Source organism: Mus musculus, chromosome 13 (assembly GCF_000001635.26).
Source record: "Mus musculus strain C57BL/6J chromosome 13, GRCm38.p6 C57BL/6J".
Taxonomy (NCBI): domain Eukaryota; kingdom Metazoa; phylum Chordata; class Mammalia; order Rodentia; family Muridae; genus Mus; species Mus musculus.
Window position 1 is genome coordinate 60,841,640 of NC_000079.6, and position 22,890 is coordinate 60,864,529.

Here is a 22,890-nt window from a genome sequence, read left to right on the forward strand (position 1 = left end):
TCACCCTAGCAGGTTATAGGTGATATCCCTTATCATGAAGGATGCTCAGGTGCTGACACGACCTGTTCTTAGAGAACTAGGCCACTCGATCCAATGAACAACATCATAAGAGTTTCTGTATTATAGACACATTGATTTCTTTTCTCCTCTCTGTATCATTTTTACTTCTTTTTAATTTTAATTTAATTTTACTTTTATCTTCAGATAGATGTTCAATTTAGCCTGTCATAATCACATCCACAACTCTTTAACATTACACTGGACACAGGTTGAGTGAGTGTCCTTATCTAAAATTAGAGGACACAAGTATTCTTGTATTTATTTTTAAAATAACTTTTTTATCGATTCTTTGTGAATTTCATATCATGTACGCAAATCCCACTCATCTCCCTGCCCATTCACATGCCTTCTATACTTGAAACCTCCCAAAAGAAAACAAACAAACAAAAAAATAAACAAAACAAATAAAAAATCTTGCTGTAGAAGCAACAGTATACCTTTTTGTACAAACATCTTTACTTGCAAATGTTCATTGTAATGAGTCATTGGTCTGATCTGAGGCCTCTGGCTTTTGCTACACTATCAATACTGGATCCTCACCAGGACTCCTCTTGGATATCCTGTTTTTTGTCTTGTGTCATGGAGATTCTGCAGCTTTGGATCGTGGTTCATAGATGGGGTATACGCCGGGGTGGGCCTTAATCCCAGGACTTGGGAGGCAGAGGCAGGTGGGTTATTTGAGTTCGAGGCCAGCCTTGTCTATAGAGTGAATGCTAGGACTACATAGAGAATGTCAAAAATCTAACCCCCTTAAAGATACTTCTGCATTATTTTAAATCTCTCTCTCTCTCCATCTCTCTTTCTCTCTGTCTCTCTCACACACACACATACACACATATACACACACACATACACACACAAATTTATGTCCTCATGTTCAATTAAGTAGTGAACTAAAAAAAGAAGTCCTACTATCTTTTTGAAATCAAGCTTTATTTTGAATATGTAAAATTGTACAGCATTTTAAAATGAAAATTCAGGTTTTTTAAATAAGAGAGTCACTAATAAAAGCTGTTAGTGGCATAATGTTTATGAGTTTAATTCACATCAAGTGTGGCTCCTCTGCGACTCAGCTGCCTCTCTCCTCTGCCCCCAGAGCAGAGGCTGGTCTGTAAGAGGAGAAACCCTGCTCAGTACATTCCGTTCCCAGTCCTCTCCTTCCTTCTTGTGCAGCAGCTCAGACGATGGGGTATGTGGCAAGTGTAGCAATCCCGCAGTGGTTGTTCCAGTCTTTGGCAATCTTTATGTATCCCTTCATGCCCCATTCCTCACCCCAGCTGAAAGAAATTAAATAGAAAGAACACAGTGCAGCAGCTTCACTACAATAAATTCACTTAAGCACCGAGCCAGAAAACACACTCAATAGAAAGATTCAGAAAAGATAGAGGTTCGTCTCCTGGATACCAAAAGTTGAATCATACCACTGAAAAAACACCACAGAGATAGGACAGGATGTCTTTTTATCTACGTAGGTATAAAACTAGAATGTGCCAGGATTGACAAATAAACTTGTTCAAAATCCATTATTAACCTCTGCCCCAAACCATGTCAGAATCATGTTGGGAACTAAGGGGGTGTATAAGAAGGCGGGAGGGGGGGGGGTGGGGGGGGAGATAGCTCATGTCCAGTCAGAGTTCCTCCTATGCTCTGGGCAGGCGGATGCGGGAGGGCTGCCAGACACTTTCTACTTGGCCCCGGGTGGGCATCTAAGCCACTAACTCTACTTGACGGCACTGGGGGTGGTGGGGGGTGGGTGGACAAGGGGCAGCCCCCGATACCAGGGGCCCCAGGGCAACACCCTCGGCTCTGGGGTTATGAGAGAGAGAGCTGAGGGAAAGGTTCCCACATAGGGGAGAGTCCTTAGTCTGGGCCTTGACTGGAGCACAGGAAGGCCTTCCATCGGGAGATCAGAAATGGCTCATTAAAGGAAAGCCTATCCCATCATCCAAGGGCAGCGGGCCTTGATGAACAGAGACAGTCTATGGTTTTAGAGCTTTATTATAGAAGGGCAGGGAGAGAGGAGAGAAGGTGGAAAGAGAGAGAGAGATAGACTGGCCATGGCGAAGAGGAGAGAAGGGGAAAAGGGAGAGAGAGAAGAAAGGCTAGAGTAAGAGGGAACGAGGAGAGAGGGGAGTAAGAGAGTGAGTAAGCAGCCCCTCTTATGGTGGGTTGTTATCTTTACTGTTGCTAGGTAACTGGGAGGATTTTAGCCTGAAGGTCAGAAGCTTGGGACATTGTCTACGTGACTACTAGTCACGCTTTTCCTGTGGGGGCAGTAACTTTGACAGAAGCCTTGAGTCCAGGAGACATGAGGGAATGCATACTGTGACATGTAGGTGAATTACCACCACTCTGGGGTTCAGACCTCAGCTCGACTGGAGACCAGACTGTACATAGCCCAATGCCCCACAGAATCATTCTGTTATTTTCATACACTAGAACTTCTGCATTCAACCTCTAGGGGATGTAGAGTGCTCTCTCTCTCTCTCTCTCTCTCTCTCTCTCTCTCTCTCTCTCTATATATATATATATATATATATATATATATAAATACTGTGTACAGTAACTTTCTTTTGAATTTTAAATACAATATATTCTGAAATTCATACCTGTTCTTGACCAGCCAATAACTGTTGCCATCTGATTCTTCTCCCTCAAAACCATAGCCGACCACCAGAACAGCATGGTTTAGGTGGACCCTTTTGCACTGTGGCTCATAATAGATGCCTAAAAAAAATAAAATCAAAGCTGAGGTGAGAGGCTCCGGGGACCTCACCTCATCAACATGTAAGAGAGGTATTTCTTCAGTTAACTGAGATTACATACACAAGGTAAGATGGAACAAGAGTCTTCATTGTTATCAGGGCTAAGACTATAAGCTCTCAGATAAATGCATTTATAAATGTAAAATTTAGCATAAATTGTTTGGTAAAGACAGTTGCTTGGTTGCACACAAAAAATCTTGACTTACTTGTAGGTTAGCCCAAGCAAACCCCACAGAAAACAAAAAGGAATGCAATGGAAAAGTCCTTTATAAGAATTATCTACATAAATGAAATATCTGATTAAAGTCCTAAAGATCAGACAACTGGAGAAAATTTAAGTAAATTATACCACGTGAAACATAAAGCTAATTAAAAATATTAAGGATGTGGACTCATGGAATTATATTTAAGTAATGTAAAGTATATATATATATATATATATATATATATATATATATATATATATATATATACAAAACATTCCTCATATAGAACATAAAATCCGCAAATGGAAACTTTTACATCAAATACTATGTAACAAAGAAATCACTAGATCAATTTGTCATGGTAGTGGTATAATGTTTATGCATAGATTACTAGAAGGAAGATACTTACCACTGTCATAGAATTGGAAGGAATCATGGCTGGCATCAACTGCAACAGAGATGGGCCCCACTTTAGCCACTGCCTTCATAAGGGCTTCCTCGCGTCCTGGGATTTGCACAAAATCTCTGACATTAGCCGCAGAATTCTCAGCATGGTACCTGCACTTTCTACCCTTTTAAAGTTAAGGGGAAAGAGATTCATTCGTTGCCATCTACCTCCTGGAGAACATGAGCTAGAACCACAGAACCCAGCACATTGCAGAAGAGGATCCTCAACTCACTGTTCTTATAAAACTTTCTAGGAAGAGAGGTTCTACTGGGAGATTTGGAGCCGAAGATTAGCTTATTTGTGTTCAGTGATACTCATAGGTCTTCTGTCCATAACAAATATTCACAGTGGAGAGATGTGTCTTGAGTGGAGTGGCTTTCCTATTCTCTGTGTTCACAGCAGTAGGAAGGGGTCCTTGGAAAGCTCCCCTCAAATAACCATACAAAGGTTAATGCTGTCAGTGACAGTAATGGTGGTTTACAAGTCATTCCAGCACAGTAATTTTTTTTTTTTATTATGTTGAGCTATGGCCCCTGTATCCATAGATTCTCTGGAAATTTTATTATGAAGCAACATTGGATTTCGTTAAACGTATTTAGTGAGATGATCATGTAGGTTCTCTCCTTGAGTCTATGTGGTGAGTTATACTTATTAATTAAATATATGTATGAATCCTGCATGTCTGGGGTGAAGCTGACTTAATTGTGATGTATGATCATCTGGATGTATTCTGGAATTTAGTTAGCTAGGATTGTGCTGAGAATGTTTGCTTCCAAGTTGATTAGAGAGATTAGCCTATAATCCCCCTTTTTGCTTTATCCTTTGTCTGGTTTTGGTATTGGGGTACCACTAGCTTCACTTAATAATTTAGAAGTGCTCCTTCCTTTGTACTTGATGGAGTAATTTGAGGAGAATTACTGTTAGCTCTCTGTGGAAGGAACACTATGCTGAATCCATCTGGCCCTGGGCTTCTTTTTTTTTTTTCCTTTTAAAATATTTTTTATTAGGTATTTTCCTCATTTACATTTCCAATGCTATCCCAAAAGTCCCCCATACCCGCCCCCGCCACTCCCCTACCCACCCTCTCCCACTTTTTGGCCCTGGCGTTCCCCTGTACTGGGGCATACAAAGTTTGCATGACCAATGGGCCTCTCTTTCCACTGATGGCCGAGTAGGCCATCTTCTGCTACATATGCAGCTAGAGTCAAGAGCTCCGGGGTACTGGTTAGTTCATAATGTTGCACCTAGAGGGTTGCAGATCTCTTTAGCTCCTTGGTTACTTTCTCTAGCTCCTCCATTGGGGGCCCTGTGATCCATCCAATAGCTGACTGTGAGCATTCACTTCTGTGTTTGCTAGGCCCCGGCATTGCTAAGAGATTGTAATTACAGAATCAATGTCAGTTGTTGAGTTCATATAGATTATTTACTTCAGCTTGACTTAACTTTGATAGGCCACATGCATCTAGATACCTACCTATTTTTTTAAAAAAATATTTTCCAGGATAGGGGAATATAAAATTTTAATGAATAACTCCTGAACTGATAAATTTTTCCAGTGTCTGCTGTAATTTTTCCCTTTCTATCCCTAATTTTAATAATTTTGGTCTTCTTTCATTTTATTGTTGTTAATTTGGATAAAGAGCTTTCTTATGGACTTTAAGGGATGCATATGGTTGATGGTTAAGAAATAAATGCATATTTATTACCCTGCACAAAATCAAGTCAGAGTGGATCAAAGACCTCAACATAAAACTGAATACACTAAATCTAACACAAGAGAAACTTGTTGGTACAGGAGACAACATCCTGAATAGAACACCAATGGCTCAGGCACTAAGATCAAAACTTAATAAGTGGGATCTCATGAGACTGAACAACTCCTGTAAGTCAAAGGACACCTCAACAGGACAAGACAATAACCGCATTCATACTGTCAAGGATGTGGGGCAAGGGAGCACTCCTCCATTGCTGGTGGGAGTGAAAACTTTTACAATCATTATGAAAATGAATTTTTCAGTTTCTCAGAAAACTGATAATAGTTTTACCACCAGACCCAGCTATACCACTCCTGGGCATAGGCCCAAAAGATGCTCTATTTTCCCAAAAGGACACTTGCTCAACTATGTTCATAGCAGCTTTATCCTTAATAGAAACTGGAAACAACAAAGATATCCCTCAACTGAAGAATGACTAAAGAAAATATTCTTTTAAACAATGGGGTGTTACTCAGCTATTAAAAACAAGAACATCAGGAATTTTTCAGGCAAATGAGTGGAACTAGAAAATATCCCATGTGAGGTAACCCAGACCCAAAAGGACATGCATGCAAATACTCACTTATAAGTGGATATTAGCCATAAAGTACAGGATATACACTATATTCCACAGACCCAAAGAATCCAAATGATAAGGGGGGGGAGGGAGGCTGGTTGATTCTTTCTCAGAAGGGGAAATAAAATAGATATCAGAGGTGGATGGAGAGAGGGAATTGGATGGGAGAGGGAATGGGGATGGGAGTGGGAAGGGAGGTTCAAGTGTAGGACAAACAGAAGAGAGAACTCAACTGGATGTGGTGGAGGGAGAAGCATCTCTAGCACATGCCAGAGACCTGGGGTGGGGGTAGGCCCCAGAGTGGCTATGGGGGTTACTCTAGCTGAAACTCTTAGAAGTGGGGAATATGGAGCCTGAAGTGGCCACTTTCTCTAGTCAGACAGGACTCCCAGGGGAGGGATAAGGACAGCAACTCACCCACACAACCTCTGACCTAAAACATGCTCTTTGCAGGGACAAAGATGGAGAGAATGGACAAGCAATGACTGGCCCAAATTGAGATTCACCCCATGGACAAGAACCACTTCCTGACACTATCAGTGATAATCTATTATGCTTGCAGACATGATCCTAGCATAACTGTTCTCTAAGAGGCTCTATTCAACAGCTGACAGAAACAGATGCAGAGACCGAAAACCAAACATTAGATGGAGCTTGGGGAGTCTTGAAGAAGTGTCAGGCAAAAGGGTTGAGAGACCTGAAGTGGATAGGGACTCCATAGGAAGACCAAAAGAGTCAACTAATCTGGACCCTTTTTGCTCCCAAAGACTGAATCACCAACCAAAGAGTGGACCTAGGTCCCCCTGCACATATGTTGCTGATGTGCAGTTTTGTCTTCATGCAGCTTCCCCAACAACTGGACAGGGCTGTCCCTGAATTTGTTGCCTGCCTGTGGATCCTGTTCCTCTAACTGGGCCACCTGGTCTAGCCTCAGTGAGGATGTGCTTAGTTCTGCAGTGACTGATGTGCTGGGTGTGGTGTGGGTATGAGTATGAGGGTGTGGGAGGGAGGGATTCAGAGTGGTGGAGATTGGGAGGATGGTGTGTGGTGTCTCTCCTTTCTCAGAGGAAAGTGGGAGGAGTGGGAGGAGATGAAGGGGGGCTTGGAGGAGAGGGGGGCTGATATTAAGAAGTACAGTGAATAACTAAATAAATTAATTAAAAAGGATACTCTGCAAGCCGGGCGTGGTCCTATAGCCAGGGCTATACAGAGAAACCCTGTCTCAAAAAAAAAAAAAAAAAAAAGATACTACGCAACCATTAAACTGTGTTTACAGGGAATAAAAAGTTTTGTTCACAGATCATTAGGGGAACAAAATCAAGGAAATGTGGGTAGAAAAACATAAGAGAACAACAATGGGAAAAGCACATACCTCTTAAGAAATAGCACAGTCTCAAGGCCTTGAGGTGGAAATGGCTGTTATACAGATCATTTCCCTTTGTTTTTAGTGTGGCAAGGTTCAGAGAGCCCCTAGACACAGGATGTGGTTCTTTTTCATACTATGCTGTTGGCAACGAACTCAGGCAGAGAGTTGTGTTAGTTCACAGCCAGCCTGCCTGGTCTGTTGAGTAAATTCAAGGCCAATCATAGCTGCATAGTAAGATGTCATCTCAGACCCAAAGCAAACAAAATGCATTTTAGAAACTGGTGAAGAATCTCACCAAATGCATGGAGTTATTAATTAATCACTTTATGAAGTACAAGGGAGGGTTTTTTTCAATAAATTAATTTTACATGAAGAAAAAGAACAGATACTAGAGGAGAGTCAAAACTAATGTGGGAAAATGTCTAATTGTGTTTCCAGTGTGCTTCACTAAACTCATCCTACTGCCCTGTCCTTTGGAAATAATAATAATGACCTCCAGGTTTCCCTGTCATAGTAAAGTCATGTTTTCCTCTTATGCTTGTAATCTGTATTTTAAAAATAACACCACATTTATATTTTTAAAGGTTTTAAAACTCTGTTTAAGTGGATTTTTATCTTAAATAAAACATTTTTTCTAAAAATTTTACATGGAAGTTCAATGAATAAATGTGATCTTACATTAATATACACAAAGGACCTCAGGAAACTAAAACCCTTTAGTATAGAAACAGAAACCATCATCCAAACAAAGAGGCATCTTCCAGAATGAATTTTTTTTTTTACCAGCTCTATGTCTGACAAATGATTAATATCCAGAACATGCAAAAAAAAAAAAAAAACAACAACAACAACAACAACAAAAAACCAAAACCAATACAAAACCAAACCCAACACTAAGAAAACAAATAGGCAACTAAATTTGGAGGGGTTAGAAGTAATCAGAGTTCTCAAAAGAAGGAATAAGAGAGCCAAGAAATACTTTTAAAAATGTTTAACATCCTAAATCATCAAGCAACAACAACTTTAAAATTGCTTTGAAATTCCATCTTGCTCTGACCAGAATAGCTAAGATCATAAACAGATGTTGAAAATCGACTGGTATAACTGTGGATAAAGGGGGTTACTTATCACTGTTGGTAGAATTTTGGAAATCAGAGTAAAGTTTCCTCAAAAGTCAGAGATAGATCTACCCTATGATTTAGCTACAACACTTGTGGGCATATAGCCATGGGTCTAGGTCCTAACACTGAGGGACTTGCTCATCCATGTTCATTGCTACTTTATCCATAATAGCCAGAAAATAGAAACAGCCTGGATGTCTTTCAACTGCTAAATGGATAATTAAGACTTTGTACATATACCCAATGGAATATATTCAGTTATAAAGAAAAATGAAATTATGAAGTTCAGGTTAGTGGGTGGAATTGGAAATAATTCTGAGTGAGGTAGCTATATGAGAGACAACTATATCAGGCTCCCCCTAACATATGGTTGCTAGCTCAGGCTTAGGTATCATTTCATAAGGGGGTGGTGGTAGTGGTATATAAATGATTGTAAAAGAGGTAGTGAGCATGTGTAATAAGAATTATGTATTGAGACATGTGAGAGATATTGCACTCATGGAATCAGAGTTATGGCTTTACACACATGACCTTCACAAGGTCCGTCCTGGCAAAATATCAACATGGACAGTGGGAGGATCATGAAGTCCCACCCCTGGCTGTAAAGCTATGGACAGTTGATAGCTTCTTTAGAAGAAGAGCAAGGTTTCTTTATGGATATGGCCCCCGAGAGCTTACTTATGTTTTGGTCAATGGTCTTATACTCATGTATACACATGAAATATTATGTGGGCTAACAGGTATAATAATAATAATAATAATAATAATAATGCAGGAAGTTGGGAAGGAAAAGTGTTTTGGGGAGACAGAGGAGGAATTGGAGACAAGGAATGGTGTAAATTTGACCATAACATATTATATACATTTATGTGATTTTCTAAGGGTTAAATAAATAATTCAATAAGAATGTGAGTTTTCTCAAGTCTCTGAAGAAAGAAATTGAAGAAGATCTCAGAAGATGGAAAGATATCCCATGCTCATGGATTGGCAGGATCAACATTGTAAAAATGGCTATCTTGCCAAAAGCAATCTACAGATTCAATGTACTCCCCATCAAAATTCCAACTCAATTCTTCACTGAGTTAGAAAGGGCAATTTGCAAATTCATCTGGAATAATAAAAACCTAGTATAGCAAATACTATTCTCAACAATAAAAGAACCTCTGGTGGAATCATCATGCCTGAACTCAAGCTGTACTACAGAGCAATTGTGATAAACAAACAAACAAACAAACAAAAAACTGCATGGTACTGGTATTGCAACAGACAGGTAGATCAATGAAATAGAATTGAAGACCCAGAAATGAATCCACACACCTATGGTCACTTGATCTTTGATAAGAGAGCTAAAACCATCCAGTGAAAAACAGACAGCATTTTCAACAAATGGTGCTGGTACAACTGGCAGTTATCATGTAGAAGAATGGGAATTGATCAATTCTTATCTCCTTGTACAAAGCTCAAGTCTAAGTGGATCAAAGAACTCCAAATAAAACCAGAGACACTGAAACTTATAGAGGAGAAAGTGGGGAAAAGCCTTGAAGATACGGGCACAGGGGAAAAATTCCTAAACAGAACAGCAATAGTTTGTGCTGTAAGATCAAGAATTGACAAATGGGACCTCATGAAATTGCAAAGCTTCTGTAAGGCAAAAGACACTGTCAATAAGACAAAAAGGTGACCAACAGGTTGGGAAAGGATTTTTACCAATCCTAAATCTGATAGAGGACTAATGTCCAATATATACAAAGAGCTCAAGAAGCTGGACTCCAGTAATTCAAATAACCGCATTAAAAATGGGGTACAGAGCTAAACAAAGAATTCTCAATTGACAAATACCAATGGGCTGAAAAGCACCTGAAAAAATGTTTAACATCCTTAATCATCAGGGAAATGCAAATCAAAACAACATTGAGATTCCACCTCAGTCCAGTCAGAATGGCTAAGATCAAAAATTCAGGTGACAGCAGATGCTGGCGTGGATGTGGAGAAAGAGGAACACTCCTTCATTGTTGGTGGGATTGCAAGCTTGTACAACCACTCTGGAAATCAGTCTGGCGGTTCCTCAGAAAATTGGACATAGTACTACCAGAGGATCCCGCAATACCTCTTCTGGGCATATATCCAGAAGATGTTCCAACTGGTAAGAAGGACACATGCTCCACTATGTTCATAGCAGCCTTATTTATAATAGTCAGAAGCTGGAAAGAACCCAGATGTCCTTCAACAGAGGAATGGATACAAAAAATGTGGTACATTTACACAATGGAGTACTACTCAGCTATTAAAAACAATGAAATTATGAAATTCTTGGGCAAATGGATGTATCTGGAGGATATCATCCTGAGTGAGGTAACCCAATCACAAAAGAAGTCACTTGATATGTACTCAGTGATAAGTGGATATTAGCTCAGAAACTTAGAATACCCAAGATACAATTTGCAAAACACCTGAAATTAAGAAGAAAGACTAACATGTGGATACTTCATTCCTCCTTAGAATAGGGAACAAAATACCCTTGGAAGGATTTACAGAGACAAAGTTTGGAGCTAAGACGAAAGGATGGACCATCCAGAGACTACCCCACCTGGGGATCCATCCCATAATCAGCCACCACACCCAGACACTATTGCATATGCCAGCAAGATTTTGCTGAAAGGACCCTGATATAGCTGTCTCAAGTGAGGCTATGCCAGTGCCTGGCAAATACAGAAGTGGATGCTCACAGTCATCTATAGGATGGAACACAGGGCCCCCAATGGAGGAGCTAGAGAAAGTACCCAAGGAACTGAAAGGGTCTGCAACGTTATACGTGGAACAACAATATGAACTAACCAGTACCCCCAGTGCTCGTGTCTCTAGCTGCATATGTAGCAGAAGATGGCCTAGTTGGCCATCATTGGGAAGAGAGGCCCCTTGGTCTTGCAAACTTTATATGCCCCAGTACAGGGGAATGCCAGGACCAAGAAGTGGGAGTGGGTGGGTACGGGGGAGGGTATAGGGAACTTTTGGGATAGCATTTGAAATGTAAATAAAGAAAATATCTAATTAAAAAAAGAAAAAAAAAGAACGTGAGTTTTCAGACAGTATTTCAGATTGTCTTTGCAGTTATGCTTTCTACAGCTTGAGCTGGAATGGCAAAAAGCACAGGAGTTCTCCTTACTGGTCCTATGTATGGATAGGATTCCTCAGTTGCGAGGCCGCCATTGTCTTTCACATATTGGAAGGCATTCTGCATGAAGCCACCACTGCAGTCATGGGTAACATTAGATCCCATGCAGTCCAGCAGGTTCTGCTCACTCAGAGGGACCAATCTCCCTGTTTTCTTGAACATTTGTCCTTCTAGGGATCCAGTTGCACTAAAAGCCCAACTAGAGGCACAATAACCCTAAGGGATGAGAAAAAAAAAGCTATGAGTCATTACAAGGCTAATATCAGATATTTGTGGACAATTCACACTTCATACATTTTATAAAACAGTGAACTGCATGCTACTCCAAACTCAGAAAAAGCAAAGATGACATATTTTTTCATACCTTTCTGTAAGTGGTATAAGTTGTGACTGTCATACTGCCATACCTGATTCTTGACAGGAGTCACATAGCCAAGCATTCTCCAATCTACATATTTGGGGACATAAAGAAACTGATGATCCTGGAATACATGCATCCTCTTGATCTTCTGCCTTCGAAAGCCTGTCATCATTTTCACGAATTCTGTATTGGTCTTCAAGAAAAGTCAACAAATCATTGAGGGTATTTATAAAGAACTGAAGAGTAGAATGACTATGCTATGCAATTTATGTCATGTCACACTCACCAAATCACCAAAGGCATTCATTGTCATGGTGAAGTCATGCTTCCCCTCAAGGTATTCCCAATTATGCAGCTCAATCATTTTAAAATTCTTTTCCCACACAGCTCTCCTCAATCTTTCTTCATTCTGGGAAAAAATACAAGTTGTGATCTTTCCTTCTATTTCAAGTCCAACCCAAGTTCACTCAGTGCACCCACTGATGAAGAGGAACCATGGCAAAGGATGGTTGTACTCTTCTGGAAGCCATTATCCACATCCAGTAACAATAGAGATTTTTGTCACATAATATACACAATACATGTCTTCAGATTAAGTCTTGAACTGGATTCTGGAATTCATTCATTTCATGGTATGGCCATAATACAAAGATACATAAATACACAAAGCTTGGAAACTCAGTTATGTCAAATGATTTTTTTGATGGGGCACACAGGTGAAAGGATGTCTTGCTAAATCAGACAAAGGAATGTTTTCCTGAAGCAGACACAGGTGAAAGGGTATTTTGATGTAGCAGACACTTGAAAAGATACTTGATGAACGAGTACAAGTATGACCCCACAGACAGTGGGGGCACTGAGCATTGGTTTGGTTTGCTCTGCCTCGCTATTCACTAATAAAACTCATGTATTGGTTCACCTTACATAGCGTTGTTGAGGTATGTAATGCCACAATTGAGAGAAACTCACCCAAGAACTGCTCGTGAAATTCCTGTGGCAGCTTGCCTCTCCCACATCTTCCCGCCCCCTGAGGCTGGTTGGTAAGCCCTGTGGGTGGTTTCCTCAGTATTGAACTACAGCCCCTGGTTCGTGCTTGCTGTCTGCCTGCTTAGAGGACTGGTCTGCAGTTGCTGAGTCATATTTGGTGTTTGCTACGGGACTGAACTGCTGCCTCAGAAGGTTGAGCTCACCACCAAAGAACTATTGCTCCCCATATCCTAATAACTTTTCTCTTCCACTGCTTCTGCTGAGTAGTGGGCTACAGGAGAGGTTGAACGCTTATTAAGAGCATGTTGCAAAAAGTTATGCCTACAATTGTCTGTGGGAATTTTCATGTTACTAACCACATTGTATGCTTTTCCATGTTTTGTCCTCCATTCATTCCATTGAACATCCAAACTGGGATCTAGTGTTGGAGCAGTTGAGTCGATTTCCAAGCAGAGGATGGCTAGGAAGAGAACAGCGATCATGTCTCATCCACCTAGAGAAAAAGACATGAGATTCTGATTACATTAGTGATTCAGAAAACCTTCTTATCCATACTTAGAAATTACTATCATAATGGTGTAGCAAAATTATTAAAACTGTTCTTCTAAAGAATGTAGTATGAGAAAAGTTAAAGATCTGTTTGTCTTAAAGCAGACACACAGAGGAATTTTGTTTATTCACTAAACCGAATAGTAACCGGCTTAGCTCATCACAGGGTGTGGATTCACTTTGTGGTTCAGAACTTTAAAGCAAAGACTTCAGACATAGTTGGCTCAGACTTTGTGCCATTGGCACTGAGGTCACATGAGCAAAATATCACTAGTACTAAATATGATCCCAAATAGAGAGAAACGCAGTGCCAAGAGTGGGGGGGGGGGGATCACAAGACATCATTTTCTTGGCCTGGAGATGTCTCTGCTTACTCTCTTTAGAAATCTTGCTGGAACATTATCTGTAGACAATCAGAGAAAGACAACATTCATTAGTTCCCATTTCCTTTACTTTGGAATGTGGCTGAAAAATCCAGTTTGCTGCCTCATTGAGTTGCCATGGCTGAGATCCTGAGTGCCAGAGCCACCAGTGCAGGGGAGGTCATAAGAGCTGGTCAATCTCAGAGTTCTAGGTGCAGTTTTGAAACCACATAGATACAAGCAACATGTAATGGGCCGAGCAGGTTATATTTATACATACACAGGAAGTGTCTGTGAATTCGAGAGAAAGTAAGGGGGGGGGGGCAGGGGAGCATTTGGAGGGAAAAGACATAGAAGAGAAAAAGAGAAGAGAAGAATTATATTAATTTTAAAAAAATGAGGGAATAAGAAGTATAAAAATCCAATCTTTAAAGAGAGAGAAAAAAGTAACAGAAAGTGAGTGAAAGAGTTGTGCTGAGACACAGCAGCAGCGGTCGCCATCTTGGTCCGGGACCCGCCGAACTTAGGAAATTAGTCTGAACAGGTGAGAGGGTGCGCCAGAGAACCTGACAGCCTCTGGAACAGGCAGAAGCACAGAGGGGCTGAGGCAGCACCCTGTGTGGGCCGGGGACAGCCGGCCACCTTCCGGACCGGAGGACAGGTGCCCGCCCGGCTGGGGAGGCGACCTAAGCCACAGCAGCAGCGGTCGCCATCTTGGTCCGGGACCCGCCGAACTTAGGAAATTAGTCTGAACAGGTGAGAGGGTGCGCCAGAGAACCTGACAGCTTCTGGAACAGGCGGAAGCACAGAGGCGCTGAGGCAGCACCCTTTGTGGGCCGGGGACAGCCAGCCACCGTCCGGACCGGAGGACAGGTGCCCGCCCGGCTGGGGAGGCGGCCTAAGCCACAGCAGCAGTGGTCGCCATCTTGGTCCGAGACCCGCCGAACTTAGGAAATTAGTCTGAACAGGTGAGAGGGTGCGCCAGAGAACCTGACAGCTTCTGGAACAGGCAGAAGCACAGAGGCGCTGAGGCAGCACCCTGTGTGGGCCGGGGACAGCCGGCCACCTTCCGGACCGGAGGACAGGTGCCCACCCGGCTGGGGAGGCGGCCTAAGCCACAGCAGCAGCGGTCGCCATCTTGGTCCCGGGACTCCAAGGAACTTAGGAATTTAGTCTGCTTAGGTGAGAGTCTGTACCACCTGGGAACTGCCAAAGCAACACACTGTCTGAGAAAGGTCCTGTTTTGGGCCTTCTTCTTCGGCCAGGAGGAGGTCCAAATACAAGATATCTGCGCACCTTCCCTGTAAGAGAGCTTGCCAGCAGAGAGTGCTCTGAGCACTGAAACTCAGAGGAGAGAATCTGTCTCCCAGGTCTGCTGATAGACGGTAACAGAATCACCAGAAGAACAATCTCTAAACAGAGTCAACTATAACTACTAACTCCAGAGATTACCAGATGGCGAAAGGTAAACGGAGGAATCTTACTAACAGGAACCAAGACCACTCACCATCACCAGAACCCAGCACACCCACTTCGCCCAGTCCAGGGAACCCCAACACACCTGAGAACCTAGACCTAGATTTAAAAGCATATCTCATGATGATGGTAGAGGACATCAAGAAGGACTTTAATAAATCACTTAAAGAAATACAGGAGAACACTGCTAAAGAGTTACAAGTCCTTAAAGAAAAACAGGAAAACACAGTCAAACAGGTAGAAGTCCTTACAGAAAAAGAGGAAAAAACATACAAACAGGTGATGGAAATGAACAAAACCATACTAGACCTAAAAAGGGAAGTAGACACAATAAAGAAAACTCAAAGCGAGGCAACACTAGAGATAGAAACCCTAGGAAAGAAATCTGGAACCATAGATTTGAGCATCAGCAACAGAATACAAGAGATGGAAGAGAGAATCTCAGGTGCAGAAGATTCCATAGAGAACATCGGCACAACAATCAAAGAAAGTGGAAAATGCAAAAAGATCCTAACTCAAAATATCCAGGAAATCCAGGACACAATAAGAAGACCAAACGTACGGATAATAGGAGTGGATGAGAATGAAGATTTTCAACTCAAAGGTCCAGCAAACATCTTCAACAAAATTATTGAAGAAAACTTCCCAAATCTAAAGAATGAGATGCATATGAACATACAAGAAGCCTACAGAACTCCAAATAGACTGGACCAGAAAAGAAATTCCTCCCGACACATAATAATCAGAACATCAAATGCACTAAATAAAGATAGAATACTAAAAGCAGTAAGGGAAAAAGGTCAAGTAACATATAAAGGCAAGCCTATCAGAATTACACCAGATTTTTCACCAGAGACTATGAAAGCCAGAAGAGCCTGGACAGATGTTATACAGACACTAAGAGAACACAAACTGCAGCCCAGGCTACTATACCCAGCCAAACTCTCAATTATCATAGAGGGAGAAACCAAAGTATTCCACGACAAAACCAAATTCACGCATTATCTCTCCACGAATCCAGCCCTTCAAAGGATAATAACAGAAAAAAACCAATACAAGAACGGGAACAACGCCCTAGAAAAAACAAGAAGGTAATCCCTCAACAAACCTAAAAGAAGACAGCCACAAGAACAGAATGCCACCTTTAACAACTAAAATAACAGGAAGCAACAATTACTTTTCCTTAATATCTCTTAACATCAATGGTCTCAACTCGCCAATAAAAAGACATAGACTAACAAACTGGCTACACAAACAAGACCCAACATTTTGCTGCTTAAAGGAAACTCATCTCAGAGAAAAAGATAGACACTACCTCAGAATGAAAGGCTGGAAAACAATTTTCCAAGCAAATGGTATGAAGAAACAAGCAGGAGTAGCCATCCTAATATCTGATAAGATTGACTTCCAACCCAAAGTCATCAAAAAAGACAAGGAGGGACACTTCATTCTCATCAAAGGTAAAATCCTCCAAGAGGAACTCTCAATTCTGAATATCTATGCTCCAAATACAAGAGCAGCCACATTCACTAAAGAAACTTTAGTAAAGCTCAAAGCACACATTGCGCCTCACACAATAATAGTGGGAGACTTCAACACACCACTTTCACCAATGGACAGATCATGGAAACAGAAACTAAACAGGGACACACTGAAACTAACAGAAGTGATGAAACAAATGGATCTGACAGATATCTACAGAACATTTTATCCTAAAACAAAAGGATATACCTTCTTCTCAGCACCTCATGGTACCTTCTCCAAAATTGACCACATAATAGGTCACAAATCAGGCCTCAACAGATTCAAAAATATTGAAATTGTCCCATGTATCCTATCAGATCACCATGCACTAAGGCTGATCTTCAATAACAAAATAAATAACAGAAAGCCAACATTCACATGGAAACTGAACAACACTCTTCTCAATGATACCTTGGTCAAGGAAGGAATAAAGAAAGAAATTAAAGACTTTTTAGAGTTTAATGAAAATGAAGCCACAACGTACCCAAACCTTTGGGACACAATGAAAGCATTTCTAAGAGGGAAACTCATAGCTATGAGTGCCTTCAAGAAAAAACGGGAGAGAGCACATACTAGCAGCTTGACAACACATCTAAAAGCTCTAGAAAAAAAGGAAGCAAATTCACCCAAGAGGAGTAGACGGCAGGAAATAATCAAACTCAGGGGTGAAATCAACCAAGTGGAAACAAGAAGAACTATTCAAAGAATTAACCAAACGAGGAGTTGGTTCTTTGAGAAAATCAACAAGATAGATAAACCCTTAGCTAGACTCACTAAAGGGCACAGGGACAAAATCCTAATTAACAAAATCAGAAATGAAAAGGGAGACATAACAACAGATCCTGAAGAAATCCAAAACACAATCAGATCCTTTTACAAAAGGCTATACTCAACAAAACTGGAAAACCTGGACGAAATGGACAAATTTCTGGACAGATACCAGGTACCAAAGTTGAATCAGGATCAAGTTGACCTTCTAAACAGTCCCATATCCCCTAAAGAAATAGAAGCAGTTATTAATAGTCTCCCAGCCAAAAAAAGCCCAGGACCAGACGGGTTTAGTGCAGAGTTCTATCAGACCTTCAAAGAAGATCTAACTCCAGTTCTGCACAAACTTTTTCACAAGATAGAAGTAGAAGGTATTCTACCCAACTCATTTTATGAAGCCACTATTACTCTGATACCTAAACCACAGAAAGATCCAACAAAGATAGAGAACTTCAGACCAATTTCTCTTATGAACATCGATGCAAAAATTCTTAATAAAATTCTCGCTAACCGAATCCAAGAACACATTAAAACAATCATCCATCCTGACCAAGTAGGTTTTATTCCAGGGATGCAGGGATGGTTTAATATACGAAAATCCATCAATGTAATCCATTATATAAACAAACTCAAAGACAAAAACCACATGATCATCTCGTTAGATGCAGAAAAAGCATTTGACAAGATCCAACACCCATTCATGATAAAAGTTCTGGAAAGATCAGGAATTCAAGGCCAATACCTAAACATGATAAAAGCAATCTACAGCAAACCAGTAGCCAACATCAAAGTAAATGGAGAGAAGCTGGAAGCAATCCCACTAAAATCAGGGACTAGACAAGGCTGCCCACTTTCTCCCTACCTTTTCAACATAGTACTTGAAGTATTAGCCAGAGCAATTCGACAACAAAAGGAGATCAAGGGGATACAAATTGGAAAAGAGGAAGTCAAAATATCACTTTTTGCAGATGATATGATAGTATATATAAGTGACCCTAAAAATTCCAACAGAGAACTCCTAAACATGATAAACAGCTTCGGTGAAGTAGCTGGATATAAAATTAACTCAAACAAGTCAATGGCCTTTCTCTACACAAAGAATAAACAGGCTGAGAAAGATATTAGGGAAACAACACCCTTCTCAATAGCCACAAATAATATAAAATATCTCGGCGTGACTCTAACGAAGGAAGTGAAAGATCTGTATGATAAAAACTTCAAGTCCCTGAAGAAAGAAATTAAAGAAGATCTCAGAAGATGGAAAGATCTCCCATGCTCATGGATTGGCAGGACCAACATTGTAAAAATGGCTATCTTGCCAAAAGCAATCTACAGATTCAATGCAATCCCCATTAAAATTCCAACTCAATTCTTCAACGAATTAGAAGGAGCAATTTGCAAATTCATCTGGAATAACAAAAAACCGAGGATAGCAAAAACTCTTCTCAAGGATAAAAGAACCTCTGGTGGAATCACCATGCCTGACCTAAAGCTTTACTACAGAGCAATTGTGATAAAAACTGCATGGTACTGGTATAGAGACAGACAAGTGGACCAATGGAATAGAATTGAAGACCCAGAAATGAACCCACACACCTATGGTCACTTGATCTTCGACAAGGGAGCCAAAACCATCCAGTGGAAGAAAGACAGCATTTTCAACAATTGGTGCTGGCACAACTGGTTGTTATCATGTAGAAGAATGCGAATCGATCCATACTTATCTCCTTGTACTAAGGTCAAATCTAAGTGGATCAAGGAACTTCACATAAAACCAGAGACACTGAAACTTATAGAGGAGAAAGTGGGGAAAAGCCTTGAAGATATGGGCACAGGGGAAAAATTCCTGAACAGAACAGCAATGGCTTGTGCTGTAAGATCGAGAATTGACAAATGGGACCTAATGAAACTCCAAAGTTTCTGCAAGGCAAAAGACACTGTCTATAAGACAAAAAGACCACCAACAGACTGGGAAAGGATCTTTACCTATCCTAAATCAGATAGGGGACTAATATCCAACATATATAAAGAACTCAAGAAGGTGGACCTCAGAAAATCAAATAACCCCCTTAAAAAATGGGGCTCAGAACTGAACAAAGAATTCTCACCTGAGGAATACCGAATGGCAGAGAAGCACCTGAAAAAATGTTCAACATCCTTAATCATCAGGGAAATGCAAATCAAAACAACCCTGAGATTCCACCTCACACCAGTGAGAATGGCTAAGATCAAAAATTCAGGTGACAGCAGATGCTGGCGAGGATGTGGAGAAAGAGGAACACTCCTCCATTGTTGGTGGGATTGCAGGCTTGTACAACCACTCTGGAAATCAGTCTGGCGGTTCCTCAGAAAATTGGACATAGTACTACCGGAGGATCCAGCAATACCTCTCCTGGGCATATATCCAGAAGAAGCCCCAACTGGTAAGAAGGACACATGCTCCACTATGTTCATAGCAGCCTTATTTATAATAGCCAGAAACTGGAAAGAACCCAGATGCCCCTCAACAGAGGAATGGATACAGAAAATGTGGTACATCTACACAATGGAGTACTACTCAGCTATTAAAAAGAATGAATTTATGAAATTCCTAGCCAAATGGATGGACCTGGAGAGCATCATCCTGAGTGAGGTAACACAATCACAAAGGAACTCACACAATATGTACTCACTGATAAGTGGATACTAGCCCAAAACCTAGGATACCCACGATATAAGATACAATTTCCTAAACACATGAAACTCAAGAAAAATGAAGACTGAAGTGTGGACACTATGCCCCTCCTTAGAAGTGGGAACAAAACACCCATGGAAGGAGTTACAGAAACAAAGTATGGAGCTGAGATGAAAGGATGGACCATGTAGAGACTGCCATATCCAGGGATCCACCCCATAATCAGCTTCCAAATGCTGACACCATTGCATACACTAGCAAGATTTTACTGAAAGGACCCAGATGTAGCTGTCTCTTGTGAGACTATGCCGGGGCCTAGCAAACACAGAAGTGGATGCTCACAGTCAGCTAATGGATGGATCACAGGGCTCCCAATGGAGGAGCTAGAGAAAGTACCCAAGGAGCTAAAGGGATCTTCAACCCTATAGGTGGAACAACATTATGAACTAACCAGTACCCCTGAGCTCTTGACTCTAGCTGCATATGTATCAAAAGATGGCCTAGTCGGCCATCACTGGAAAGAGAGGCCCATTGGACACGCAGACTTTGTGTGCCCCGGTACAGGGGAACGCCAGGGCCAAAGGGGGGGAGTGGGTGGGTAGGGGAGTGGGGGTGGGTGGGTAAGGGGGACTTTTGGTATAGCATTGGAAATGTAAATGAGCTAAATACCTAATAAAAAAAAATGAAAAAAAAAAAAAAAAAAAGAGTTGTGCTGATAAGGGCATAGAAATGAGGTTGTATTTCCTTAAAAGAGCAGAGCAAAAAGGAAAAAGATCATGTTTTAGAAAAGAATGGATTTTGTGCTATGAAAGAATTTTTGCTAAGAAAGCTCTATTATGAGAGGAATACCAAGAAAGCTTAAAGGCAGGTTGGAAAAAGTCTGAGTAGTTGTACCAGGTGGCACTGAGTCCATGTGGCAGGTGAGACTTAAGGATGATAGAGAGTGGATGATTAAAGGTTGTTAAATTTTCTCAGGTCAAAGTTCAGGGTGCTGATACCAAGCTTATATTTAAATAAACGGAATTCTCTTAAGATATCACTTTGCTCATGTTAACCTTTACAAAATTTGACTTAAAAATAAAACCGTATGTGTAAACAACATTACTACTTGTGATTTTGCCAGTTTTGTTAGGTTTTAACTATTTGAGTGAATATTCTTAGCAAAATCAAAATTTACTTAAAATCACTGAGTTTTTTTCTCATTACATGTTCTGTATAATGTTATTTTATGTTATATTTATCACAGTAATATATTACAGTAGTATATATATATGTGTGTGTGTGTATATTACATTAATTTGTGACCACTTATATTTTCTAAACACCCAAATGCAAAGTATAACCAGGAATATAAAATAATTCTACCAGCTTTGGCCAATTCAAACACCAAAAAATTAATACTCCTTATCTAGTATTAATACTCTTTTTCAGGAGACATTCATAATGAGAAACAGTAAACATCTACTGAAACAATTAGTCAGCTGAGGATTCACATTCTCTTTTCACAAGGGACTCCATGCTTAAGTTCAGATAAGCACCTGTATTCACCAGGCAAAACCTTCCTTAAGCACACTACCTGCTCCCTTAAACAGGTATTCGGGGTTGCCTCTTCCACTAACCAACAAGTTGCCAGTGCAACATCTTACTCTTCATTGGATCTTACTAATTTAATTTTTTTGTCTCCTTGGTCTTTGTTCATTGTGTGAGTGTTGTGAACGTTTATAACCAGAATAGATTGATGTCACTTGTGATTCAGAAGTTTAAAGCTTGAAGTAAATACTTAAGGTTGTATTTAGCTTAATATCTGGATCAATAGTACTGAGGTCACCTAAACAAAGCTTTTCTAGCATGACATTTGACCGGAAGTACACACAGAGGGGAGTCCAGGAGTTTGGGCACACATAATACATCCTTCCAGACTAACATAGAGTAGGCGTTACACTGTGTCCTTTAACTTCTCTGGAATAAAATCTTCCTGGTATATCCTTCATAAAGAAGAACAGAAGGACAGCATTCACTAGCTCCTCTGTCCTATACTTGGGATGGTACTGGAAACTTCACACTCACTTTTAAACTGTGGAAAGAGTTCACATGGCCAAGAATCCAGAATCCAGAAACATCAGTGTAAGTGAGGCACAGAGCAAGACACTTTCAAGACCACACTCTCAACACTCCAGGGACGGCTAGCGCAGGGGCATGGCATAGGCAATTGACACAGGACTGAAGGACACAGCTCTTGTGAGCAGGGGATGCCCTGAATGTCTCTTTGGCTAGGCCCAGATTTCTCATTGGGAACCAGTGCAGAGTTGAGACCTTGGGGTGGGTGGGTGGAGCCTCCGATTATCCTTTAGCTTTTTCTTCCTAACCTCCCCAGTTCCTCTACACTGAGAGTATAGAGGTTGAAGGGATGTTGTTACCACTGAGGGATCTGCCTGCTTTCTGAAGAGAATCTGTCCAGGGTTGTCCTCAACTGTAAGTTCCCCATCTACCTTCACTGTCCTAGTAGGCTCACCTGGGTGTCTGCTGCTCCTCAGACGATTTCCTCAGGCTTGAGTTTCAGAGGATCTTGGGTTCTCCAGATCTGTTTCAGCTGCATCTCCCTTAGACCTTGACATCTGAGTCTTTGCCTAGGAAGCTCCACCCCTGAGTCCCCTCCTATTGTGACTGGATGTGTCAGAGAGTAAACTGGTCCTGTAGACCTTGACATTCCAGGAATGTAG

At 40.9% G+C, this 22,890-nt stretch overlaps 1 protein-coding gene across 1 annotated transcript; it reads right to left on the reverse strand.

The window, feature by feature from the left end:
- Positions 1 to 972: 972 nt before the first annotated feature.
- 4930486L24Rik (RIKEN cDNA 4930486L24 gene) lies at positions 973 to 22,777 on the reverse strand. Its single transcript, NM_178098.2, has 8 exons — positions 22,683 to 22,777; positions 13,174 to 13,310; positions 12,117 to 12,239; positions 11,877 to 12,023; positions 11,461 to 11,685; positions 3,441 to 3,603; positions 2,670 to 2,787; positions 973 to 1,337 (listed from the first exon to the last, which is right to left on the reverse strand). Exons 2-8 carry the CDS (start codon positions 13,297 to 13,299, stop codon positions 1,238 to 1,240), a joined length of 1,002 nt encoding a protein of 333 aa, NP_835199.1. The 5' UTR covers positions 13,300 to 13,310; positions 22,683 to 22,777; the 3' UTR covers positions 973 to 1,237.
- Positions 22,778 to 22,890: the final 113 nt, after the last annotated feature.

Excerpts from the sequence above, each read along its gene's own strand:
- 4930486L24Rik (NM_178098.2), bottom strand. The coding sequence starts at position 13,299 with ATGATCGCTGTTCTCTTCCTAGCCATCCTCTGCTTGGAAATCGACTCA. Across the intron at positions 3,604-11,460 it reads CCTATCCATACATAGGACCA|GGTAGAAAGTGCAGGTACCA; the intron begins GTAAGGAGAACT and ends TAACTTTAAAAG. Across the intron at positions 1,338-2,669 it reads TATTGGCTGGTCAAGAACAG|CTGGGGTGAGGAATGGGGCA; the intron begins GTATGAATTTCA and ends AATTTCTTTCAG.